We start from the raw sequence: 12191 nt of genomic DNA on the forward strand, positions 1-12191 counted from the left end.
TGCAGAAAGACCACTCACTTGCTAAACAGCTCTTCAGTGCCCTGTTTTCTGGAATTCTGGAAGAAGTGAAGAGATCAACGCCAACTGCTGAAATGAAGAGTATTGGCAAAAAGTTGATGGAAAATTTTAGTTCCTTGCTGACCAGCACTACCTTATGTTTTCCACCATTTGTCACCTGTATTCAGGTAAGGGCAATGTAGTTAGAATCTGTAGCACTTGTGATCTGTTTTGGGAGGGGCAATTAGGCTACAATTATTTTCTTTCTGTCTCAAGAAGGCAGCATCCGTCACTGAGGATCATCACTATCTAGAACATGCCCTCTTCTCACTACTACCATCAGGGGGGAGGTACAGGAATCTGGAGACCCACACTCAACAACTCAGAAACAGCTTTTTCCCCTCTGCCATCAAATTTCTGAATGGTCCATGAACACCACACGATTATAATTTTTGCATCGTATGTTTATTTTGTAATTTTATGTCTTTGCACTGTATTGCTGCAAAAAACAACAAATTTAATGTCATAGAAGACATAATAAATTCTGAATCTGCTTCTGAACTGTTTACTGTGAACCTTAGTAAGTTCTCCATTGTTTGTCATTGAGATCATAGCCATTAGGAAATGTATGAGCAGTAAAAAAACATTACTACAATAGCTATTTGTTAAAATTGTCTTAAGTTCACTGCCTGTCTTGTTTAATATTTATCAGGTAATGAAGCAGAAAAAGACATTCCTGTATCTTCACTAGCCGTAGGTGTGGTGCTGGAGAACTGGCGAATGGCTAATGTTCCTTTGCTCAAGAAAAGAAATCGAGATAATTATGAAAATTAGAGACTGATGCATCTCATGTCAGTCGCAGGGAAACTAATGGAGAGGATTCTAAGAAATGGATTTATGAGCTATTGGAGAATTAGGTCTAATCAGGGCGGTCAGCGAAGTTTCATGCATGACAGGTCGTGTCAGAGTTTATCAAGGAGGTGACAAAGAAAAAGATGGAGCAGTGGATGTTGTATACATGGATTTTAATAAGGTATCCAATAAGGTCCTGTGTGAAAATTAGGATGCATGAGATCCATGGTGACTTGGCTGACTGGATCAAACATTGTCTTCTTCATAGAAGACTGAGGGTAGTGGTGGATGGGTCTTATTTTGGATGGAGATCTGTAACTCGTGGTGTTCCACGATAAGCTGCACTTTGGGAGATCCAAAATATAACAGCATTGATGAACAGAGGGATCATGGGGTCCAGGTACGTTGTTTCATAAAAGTGACTGTACAGGTTCATAGGATGGTTTGAAAAAAGACATATGGCATTAATCAAGGCAATGAGTTCAAGAGCCAGGAAGCTCTGTTAGTTCTGGTCACCTCATTTTAGAGAGGATGCGTAAGTGGTTTACCAGAACTTTGCTTGATTTGGAGGACAGGTGGTGTGAGGGGAGGTTGGACAACTTGGACTGTTTGCTTTAAAGCGACAGAAATTGAGGGGAGAGTTGACTGAAGTTTATAAAACTATGTGAGATATAAACCGTGGTCAGCCAGAATCTTGTTCCTAGGATTGAAATGTCCAGTACTAAGCATCTAATTAAGGTGAGAGGAGGAAAGTACAAAGAAGGTGTGTGAGGGAATTATTTTTGCACAGAGTGGTGGGGACTAGGGAGTCTTGGTCAAGGCATAGGAGCATTTAAGGCACTCTTAGGCACATGAATATGCAGAGAATAGTAGAATATGGTCATTATGCTGGGGGGAGGAATCAGGTTAATTAGGACCCATTGGTTTAATATGTTTGGCTAACATTATGGGCCAAATGGTCTGTCCTGTGCTCTAATATGTTGTATGTACTTTCAGATTTAATTTAGTGCTTCCTAGTCTATTTGACCTTCCTTGGACACATCCTTTGTTCATTATTCACCTTTGTATTACTTAATGTTATTGCCTTTAGCACGTGTCAGTTAGAACTGCCTGGTTTACACCTTCCCTTTTTCACTACAGTTTTGGTAAGCACATATTCCAGTAGTTCAGGTGAATGGTTAATAAAAGTAATTTTAAGAGAGATGACTGGGGAGAAGTGAACATGCTCATTCGCTTTAGTTTTATTTTTTGAAAGTTACCCTTAAAACTTGAACTTTATAGAAATAATTTTGAGATTTTGATTCTACATAATCTCGTCCTTCCAAGTCTTTCTGTTTTCCTTTGTAAAACGCTTTTGGGCTGCCCAGCATTGTTTGTGATGTATTAAGAAATTGTACTTCATTTCCATAAACAACCTGATTGATTGTACCTGTGTGCTTCATTGGAAAATAGTGATGAACGTTGGTTTTGATTTGTTTTATAAGGATATGAGTTATCATCACCCAGATCTGCTGAATCTTGATCCCTCCATTATAAGCTTAACCTCTTCAGCTAGCTTACAACAACCAATGGGAATTCTGCTTTTGGAGCTAAGTTTGATCCATCAAACTTCAGTTGAGGAACCACCAGCAAAGAGAGCACGAGGCAGAAACCAGCAATCTCCTGACACTACCCGATGGGTGGAGCTCGCTAAGTAAGTCTCTGCAATGATCACTAAGGTTCAGTTCACATTCAAGTTCCAGTTCGTTGTCATTCAACCATACATATGTATATAGCTAAACAAAACACTATTCCTCTGTGGCCAGGGTGCAAAACACATCACGTAGTCACATGCAGGGATTATAGTTACAATCCAGTACAGCACAAAATAATATTAGTACAAGTCTCTGAGTGGCATGGCCTGAAAATTGACAGATTGACATAAAGTGCCATTGTGGACCACATGTAGTAAAACAGTAAAACTACCCTTCGGAATAATGGAACACACACAAAATGCTGGAGGATCTCAGTTTTTTGTGCTTTTTCATTTTTTTCCCTTTCCCAAGCGCACTGACATTTGCCACTATTCCATCTGAGTGTTGCTATATCTGAGCAACCAGGATAACATACGAGTCTGTCAGTACTTGAACACAATTTTGAAAGATGTGAATGCACAAACATTGATCTTTTTGCAGATTGTACCGATCGATAGGAGATTATGATGTCCTGCGTGGAATCTTCAGTGAAAAAATTGGCACACAGCCCATCACTCAGAAAGCTCTTCTGGCAGAAGCTAAAAATGATTTTGCAAAGGCTGTACAGTTATACAACCAGGTAAAAGTGGCTGTGAGCAATCAGAGATAATGATTGGCTGCATCTGGCCTAAGTCTCACATTCACCTAGCTGTCTTTTCCAGTTGCTTATCCTCAGCCTTCCTCTCTATGTTGCCGTTGCCCTTCTGCAAAACGAGCCACTTGTGAACAGCAACGAGGCTGCAAGTGGTGGAGTCTGGGGCACGGGGCGTCCTGAGATTCACAAACTACCCCAATGGCCTTCTGCTGTCTAGGACCTTTCTCAAAGCTTATACTGCCCCCCTGAATGAAATATGTTAGTAACAGTAAAAAGAAACATCTAAATTAGCAAACAGAAAACTAACTTAAAAAGTTATTAAATTAAATAAATAAGCTAGCACGAATGTTAATTGAGACACCTTTTATGAAAAACAGGCTTATTTCTAATCATTTTTGTGAGGGTCAGCGATCACATTTAAATGAACGGAGCAGTGCTAATTGGCTGGTGTGGGCTGGCATGAACCTAACTGCATCCAGCCCCTCAGCATCATGATGCTTCCAGGAAGTGCAGATGTGTGCATCACTGCCCCACAGCCGTCCATCAAGAGGCGCCAGCTGGTCATCATTTGTCATTTCAGATCCAAAGATAAAGACTGAGGAGTCTTCTCTGGGGGATGAGGGCAGGGAGTGGTATGATTTTAGCTCAATAATTCAAATGTGTTTTGTGTCCCATATTTTGGTCACGCTTAAAGTAGCTTGTTGAAAACACAAGTGTATCTTGTTGCTACTTGTGGATCTTGTCAGTAACTTCTGTCAGTGTGCCGAAGTGTCAGTCTGCTTTCACTGAACTCTTACAGCACGGAAGGAGACCATTCAGTCCGTCAAGTCCATGCTTTCCCTGTATACTCTGCCATCTCCCCTCAGCTCTATAAAGCCCATGGCCCTGAATGTTTTTAACTGTTTTCTCAATCTGCCCTCCCACATTAAGTGAACTGAATGTGTTTTTGCCTGTAGATCTGTCTGTCCTTGTACTTTTTTGGACTTGTGTTTCCTCTTCTCATTCGTACCAAAATGTATCACTTCATATTTCCCAGTACTAAAATTCATCACCCCCTATCCATCAGCCTGTGTAAGTTAGTTACTGTCATCCTTATATTTCACTGTCTTTCATAGTATTCTGTCATCTGTAGACTTGAAAGAAATGCCCTGCATACCCAAGTCCAAACCATGGCTATGTATGTTAAGGAAAGTCGTGGTCCTAGTACTGACCACTGTGCAAATCCACTGTCCCCAGTCTGAAAAATAGCATGACTCGGTTTTCTTGGTTTCTTGTTACCCAATCAATTTCTATCCTTACTGCTATCTGACGGGCTTCAGTATTGATGACAATCTGTTGTGTACCACCCTATCAGAAAGCTGTTCACATCATATCAACTTCATATCAATGGTCATTCACTGAGCTCACATGCACCTGTTCCTTTCTCACAATTAACAAGTATTCAATTATCCCCCTCCCCCAGTAACTGTGAATAACAGGTTAGACATAATATGCAGAAAGTAGAACAATTTTCAAGCTTTAAATAATCCATCCCATCAGTATTCAAAAGAAATGCCCAGAGGGAACCTCATAGGATAAAGAGGTTTGCACCAGCATGGTCAGAAAATTGGGTGAGTAACAGAAAACAGAGTGAAAAGTGAAATGTTACATTTTAGTAAGAATGAAAAGAGGCAATATAAAGCAGTGAGTGCCATTTAAAAATAGTACAAAAATAATGTAATCTTTTTACTTAATGTGAGAGGACAGGTTGAGAAAGTGGTAAAAAAGTAATAGAGTTTATAATAAGTATAAAAAGTAAATAAAAGTAAAAAGTTGATAAAAAGTAATAGAATTTTCAAGTAGAAGCTTGGAGTATAAACAAGTAAGTTTTGAAGAACACTTATAAAGCACTGATTTGTTTTTAGCAAATGAGTGTTGGCCTTCTCAAATCAATTCACACATGTCCAGGTGACTTATAGAACTTGCCTGTCATTGAGGTTAAACTACTAGTTTGTACAGGTGTCTTCCCCCCCCCATCCCTTTACAAAGGTAGAGCGTTCCTATGAAAATTTTCTTAAGCTGAAATGGTGTAAAGCAAAGAACCATTAATTTATATGGGAAAAATTTCTGTAAAAGCAAAAATCCTCTTTGTAATGCGAAAACAGCAGGTCTTTTGTAAAAGCAAAGCGACGTAAAGTGAACATTCGTAAAGCGGGGGACATCTGTAGTTTTGTCTTTTATCCTCTTCTGTGAAGAAGGGCGGAACATTCGTACCATCCAACACTAGCCATGAATCTGTAGATGTTTGGAGGATTATGGTCATAGGCTCTGCAGTAACCTCTCCCACAATGCACAGCAACCCATTTGCACCAGGATATTTATCCACTTCGGCTACCTGCTCAAGCACATCCCAGTTGTATCTTTGCTGAAACTCCAGAAAAAGAGCTTCTTCCTTGGTCAAGATCAATGTAAGAAACACTTAAAGTCAACCATGCACTTTCTCTCTTTTTCCTTTTCTGAAAAAGCTTGACTCTCTCTTTCCAATCCATTTGACGTCTACATGCGTATAAAAACAAGCTTTGGATTCCCTTTTAGTGTAAGTTTGCTGCCAGGCTTTTTGCATGCTTTCTTTTTGCATCTCATGTCTTTTTTCACTACTCCTCTGAACTTTCTGTAATTAGTCTGCTTCTCAGCTGTGTTAACAACATGACATTTGTCAAGTCTTTCTGCTGTATTTTCCACTTTTTTGTCTTTAACCAGAGAGCTCTGAGTTTAATTTACCCACCTTTTCTATCATGAGAATGTATCAACAATGCAGCTGAAACCACACAGCCTTAAAGATCTCCTACTGCTCAAGTACAACTTTGCCAAACTTTGTTTCAATTTTCCAGAGCTAGATCTGTTCTCATCCATTGAAATTGAACCGCCTCCAGTTTACGCATACCTTTGGTCTTTCATAATCTTCATTCTTATGATAAACCGGTGCTTTAGGGTCATAATGTCAGGGTGAATATATTTTGTTTCAGTGTAGTTATATTCTGTGATAAAGAAGGGTGGGAAAATTAGAACCAGCGTTTCTTGTAAAATGGAATAATAGAAGGTAAGATAACACTGACACAAGAGCTCACGACAGATGCCCGGCACGAGAACCAGGTTAATTATTGAAAGTTCAGGGAAGTGAAAAACAAAATAGGAGAAGTTTAGAGACTTCATGAGGAAAATGTTGTCAGCAAATGTAAATATTTCACTGACATGTAGATGATTTCTGGATGTTCTCTCACTTGCTCTTCTTGACCTTGGCTCATGTTGAGCAATGCCATTTCCTTCATTCAGCCAGAAATATACAGATCCTGAGCAGACTTCAGAAACTGCTATCTTCATGACCTCTTTGATTATTGCCAATGAAATCCATAGTTGAAGTTCTCCATCATGTACAAACTTCGTCTTTCTACCTTTGATCTAAATGCGCTGCAGATTTGCTTTATGATAATCTTCTTAGTTGTTAGCAGCTCTTAGAGTACCCACCACTGGTTCTTTAACTACAGATGCACAGAATTTGCCATTGGTGCTACCAAAATATCTACAATACAGCAATATTGTAGATAAAATACCATATCTACAACACAGCCAGGTCTTCTTCTTTCTTCCCCTTTCTTTCCCGAACACCTCATATTAGAAAATCTGAGAATCCATTTCTGCTCTGCTTATAGCCAGGTCCAAATTGTTCCGTAGTCCCTCATGGTTAATTTCTTGGTTTGCTTACACAAGCCAGCACTAACTAGCAATGGTAGCATTTTGTATTTCAATCTGTGATGTCTTTAAGCTCCCATTATAGAACTGTGGATCTGTTCTTGCAGGCACTGAATTCAGAAGAATGGAAGGATGGGGAACTGACAAATGCAGAGGAAGACTTCTGGGATATTGCGGCTCTGGAGTGTTACAACCAGTTGACGGAATGGAGACCATTGGAATATCATTCCATTGTCAATATCAGTGACACAACGCCTGTAGATTTAGAGAAGATATGGACTAATCCCTCCTATCAGGTGTGCAACCAGGTGTTTTCCTTCTATTTATTATGTTAACACTCTTGAATCCAGCCCATAATGTTGAATTAGTTGGCTGTCACTCACCACTTGAGCTTACCTTTGTGCTGAAGTTGAGCATGTTTAGTTGTCTCCTGATGATTTCACAGGCACCTGTTCCTATCTGCAGTTCGAACAAGTATTCAATTAGCCTCCAATTAACTGCTACAAATAACAAGTTAAATGTAAATGCAGAAATCGGTATAACTTTTAAGCTTTAATTAACTAATGCTGTCAGCATTCAAAAGACTGCCTGGGGGATGCAGACAGCACACAAGTGATATAAATATTGGGTGAAATCCAATGGGTTCTTTAGTAATTACAGTCTTAGCCTTTTTAAAAAAATACTTTTAGCAGAAGAATCAGAATCAGGTTTATTATCACTGCCATGTAATGTGAAATGTGTTAACTTAGGAGCAGCAGTATGCAATACATAATCTAGCAGAGAAAAAAAATAATAAAATAAAAATAATAAACAAGTAAATCAATTATGTATATTGAATAGATTTTTTAAAACGTGCAAAAACAGCAATACTGTATATTTTTTTAAAAAGTGAGTTAGTGTCCAAAGATTCAATGCCCATTTAGGAATTGAATGGCAGAGGGGAAGAAGCTGTTCCTGAATCGCTGAGTGTGTGCCTTCAGGCTTCTGTACCTCCTACCTGATGGTAACTGTGAGAAAAGGGCATGTCCTGGGTGCTGGAGGTCCTTAATAATGAACACTGTCTTTCTGAGACACCGCTCCCTAAAGATGTCCTGGGTACTTTGTAGGCCAGTACCCAAGATGGAACTGACGAGATTTACAACCTTCTGCAGCTTCTTTCTGTCCTGTGTAGTAGCCCCTCCATACCAGACAGTGATGCAGCCTGGTACAACTATAGAAGTTTTTAAGTGTATTTGTTGACATGCCAAATCTCTTCAAGCTCCTAATAAAGTATAGCTGCTGTCTTGCCTTCTTTAAAACTACATCGATATGTTGGGACCAGATTAGATCTTCAGAGATCTTGACACCCAGGAACTTGAAGCTGCTCCCTCTCTCCACTTCTGATCCTCTGAGGATTGGTATGTGCTCCTTCGTCTTACCCTTCCTGAAGTCCACAATCAGTTCTTTCATCTGAAAATACTTAACATTAGAACATTTGCTGTATTCATTTCAGTTTAAGATTTTACTGAATGGATTACTGAACCAAAAATCAGAGAGTAATAGAGTTATAGCTACAAAATGAGGCAACACTGACCCACACGTTGTCAGTTCTATCATTTCTAGATATCTGCTTTTAAGTGCTGAATGGTAGAGTGTTTGAAGCAATAGATGGACTATTATGGCTATGTTTTCAGAACACTCTAAATTTTGTTTATTTTAAAATGCATTCTGCATTGCCTCTATTAATAAAAGTTAGCAAGTCTGTTACTGAATAATGAATGTTTTATTCAATCTGGCTGGGCAGCATAAATCAGTCCTTTCCGAAGGTCCATTGGGCCAAATTACTGAATTAGTTGCCAATTGGAATATCACACAATGTTCAAGCTTGGCTTCATTCTAAAGCTTAGCATAATCAGTGGTTTCATGTTGATCTCCAATGTGTCCATTCCTTTCTGTGGAAAAAGCAGGCATTTAATTAGCCCTTAATTACCTATCATGGATTAAAAAGTTGATTGTAACAAGCAAAAATTAGTAAAACTTTTGAGCTCTCATTAATTAGTACTATCAGCATTTAAAAGAATGCACAGTGGGAACAGTGTTGTTAATGCTCGAGTAGTTGTATATTTAACTTTAGAATGTGGCGTCAAGTTTGTTAGCTTTTTCCCACCAGATTTCACTTCGGGGACAGATGTATGTGTCAATGTTATGCCAAAATTCCCAATGGTATTTGCTGATTTAATGCTTTAAAGTTGCATTTTATGCCATTAGATGGTGCTGATATATTTTGGGAGCAAATATATAATTTACTGATGCTAACATAAGATTTTGAATTTCCCCATCTTATAAGCATTATGGGATAAAGATGAATTTCCCCCCCCTCCATATTGTCAACATCGCTTTGAAAATTGCAATTGTAGTTGCTGCTTTTTCCACAGTTTTACCGAAGTGCTTCTGAAATGTTGCAATATGCCTAGACAAATGAAGGTTGTTTAAAGTTGTGAGATTTTCTTCAGTCTTTGGAAATGCATCACTTGAAGCTGAGTCCTGGTAATGAGTGTTCAAGTTCGCAGAGAGAGCGCTAAATAAAATCAACATTAAAAGGAAATATTTGCATACAAAGCCTTAAATAGCTGAGCTGCTTTATTGTAGTTGTGAAGAGAATCTTGAACTACTCACACTGTGGTGTTGATAAAAGGCTGTTAACATAAAAGTTAAATTTGTTTATCTCTCACTGAGTATTTCCAGCATTCCATTATTATTTCAGATTCTGCATCTTGAGTATTTTGCATTTTAACCACTTTCATACCTCTGGTGGATTCTTGTAGGGCAAAATGAAATGGAGGTAACTAGAAAGATTTAAAATCTCACTTTAAAAAAAAAGTGATTATTCAAAGATACTCAAATATTGTTATTGTAAATGTAATATATGTAAATGACATTCTTGTAAATGCATAAAGCATTCTGAGATCCAATTTTGTTTTTTCTCTTTCTCAGGAGACTTACTTGCCATACATGATGCGTAGTAAAGTAAAATTGTTACAGTTAGGTGAAGCAGACCAATCTTTGCTGACATTTATTGACAATGCAATGAAGGTGGATCAGAGGAGGACCATTATTGAGACTCACTATAGCCAGGAGCTGAGCCTCCTATATATCCTGCAGGATGACTTTGACCGAGCCAAATACTATGCCAATAATAGTATGGAAATATTTATGCAGGTTAGTAAGTATTAGATGCATCTATTATGTAATATGATTTTAATCCGGCCTGTTGGGTTTGGATGCATTATTTACTGCATGCGGTTTAAGCCAAATAAGAAGTCTTGTGTAGCCACCGAGTGAGCTGTATGTTGACCAGATTTCTAATGGACTAAAGTAGATTTTTCTTTGGTGAAAGGAGAGATAACACACAGACATATAGCCTCAGTGAGCCTGACCACAATGCATTTCTTCCCATAGTGTTGTCCCTTGGACACAGCTGTTTGTATGACTCTGCTCACTCATGGGTGACTACTTTTGGGTGCAGGGACAGTTAAAGGATAAGCAATGCAAGAGTGATTTTTGTCTGTGCCTTTATGACAAATTATACAATCCTGTTAGTTGGGGATAAGGTGTATATTAAAGAGAGAAAATGGTTAATTTAATGGTGCTAAAGATTTTGAGAGAACTGCACATAGCTTGAAATTGTGAAATTTGGTATACTTGATTTAGTTAACTACAGAAAAAAAAGTTCCCGAGTTAACTAAGGAAAAAAACTTCTCCAAAAATAAATGTTTATTTTTAAAATCATTTTAATGGGGATTTTTAACGAAAATAGAATTTATTCTTAAAAAATAATTTACCAGAATAAACCATGCAATTTGTCTTTTCATAGATGATGCATGTTCAATTACATTTCTTAAAACCAGTAGCGCCATTGCCGCTCATAAGGCCTCATGGCGTGGTATGCTACTTCAGTAATTGAGGGGCTTCCTCACCCAACGCGGCCCCTCCCTATACTTCCCCACTGGGTCCTTGCAGTGGCTTCACCAAGCTTCAGTGCGTCCCTCAGCACGTACTCCTGCAGCTTGGAATGTGCCAGTCGGCAGCATTCTTCCAGAGACATCTCAAAGTGCTGGCAGATCAAAGGGTTGAAGATTTTCCAACAGCAGTTGATGTCCATTTTGTGTGTCCCTGGGAAAAGCCCTTCGATCAGAGAGCCCTCTGTCATGCAGCTGCTCAGGGTGAACCATGACACAGGCTCTAGCATCTTTCTCCAATCTCTCTTTGCAAACCACAGTCCTGCAGAGGCAAGGAGCCGTCTCATCCCAACTACAGTCCTCTTGGGAGCAGAGCATGGTTTAGGGTGATGTTCTGGTCATGCATGAAGGCCCTGCCTGGGAGGGCCCCTCTCACTGCCAGCTTATTGGTGAGATCTGGTGATGAGGCATTCTTCCAGAGGGTCTGGACCGTCTGCTCAGGGAACTATCGTCCATCTACAGTGTATATGTCATCGGCCACACCTCCCCACAGCCCCTCAGCACCCTTCATCACCCCACACACACTGCCACTTTACATTTACACTCCACACCTCAGACCGACACTGACACAGTCACTGTCCTACGGTGTTGTCATGTGTCCTGCTACCTAGCTCCTCTCACTAAGAGTCATTCTGTCACCTTATCATTTCCTGTCAGAGTCACTTTATGTACAGATATTCCTGCATTGTGTTTTATAGGACTGCATTTATTTTATTGTGTTTTTTCTCTTTTATTGTGATTTTCATGCTTAGTGTGTTTTTGTAATATGTTACATAAGATCCAGAGTAACAGTCATTCTGTTCTCTTTGACACGTACTGAGGAATGACAATAAACAGCCAGACTGCTTTTGGATTATTGTAAGCAATTTTGGGCCCTTATCTAAGAAGGGATCTGCAGGCATTGGAGCAGGTCTGGAGGAGTTTCAAAAGAATGAAAGGATTAATCTGAAAGGAGCATTTGATGGCTCTGGGCCTGTACTCACTGGTTTAGAAGAATGAGGAGTGGTGGGGTGAAATCTTAATGAAACATCAAATATTTAAAGTTACCTTTGCTCATCTTCATAACTGCTGAATCAGCAGTCAGATTTTTAGTTACTCATTTAGAGAATAACACATTTTTGACATCATTATATATTTTGAGAAAAATGTCTGTAATGTTTTCTTTTTGTTAGAATTACTCCAGTATTGACGCCTTGCTGCATAAAAGTCGACTCACCAAGTTGCAGTCTCTTCAAGCCCTGACAGAGCTTCAGGATTTTCTTCAATTCATCACTGAAGAATGTAAGA

The 12191-nt window shown here is 39.1% G+C and overlaps 1 protein-coding gene across 1 annotated transcript in view; it reads left to right on the top strand.

Annotated features, from left to right (window-relative positions):
* prkdc (protein kinase, DNA-activated, catalytic subunit) overlaps positions 1 to 12191 on the top strand; it is a 236238-nt gene that overhangs the window by 172531 nt on the left and 51516 nt on the right. Inside the window, exons 62-67 of the mRNA XM_073042713.1 lie at positions 6 to 185; positions 2334 to 2542; positions 3024 to 3162; positions 7014 to 7202; positions 9880 to 10104; positions 12077 to 12185. Coding sequence (XP_072898814.1) covers positions 6 to 185; positions 2334 to 2542; positions 3024 to 3162; positions 7014 to 7202; positions 9880 to 10104; positions 12077 to 12185 — 1051 coding nt within the window. The remainder of the gene's footprint in view (positions 1 to 5; positions 186 to 2333; positions 2543 to 3023; positions 3163 to 7013; positions 7203 to 9879; positions 10105 to 12076; positions 12186 to 12191) is intronic.

Source organism: Hemitrygon akajei, chromosome 1, assembly GCF_048418815.1.
Source record: "Hemitrygon akajei chromosome 1, sHemAka1.3, whole genome shotgun sequence".
NCBI lineage: Eukaryota > Metazoa > Chordata > Chondrichthyes > Myliobatiformes > Dasyatidae > Hemitrygon > Hemitrygon akajei.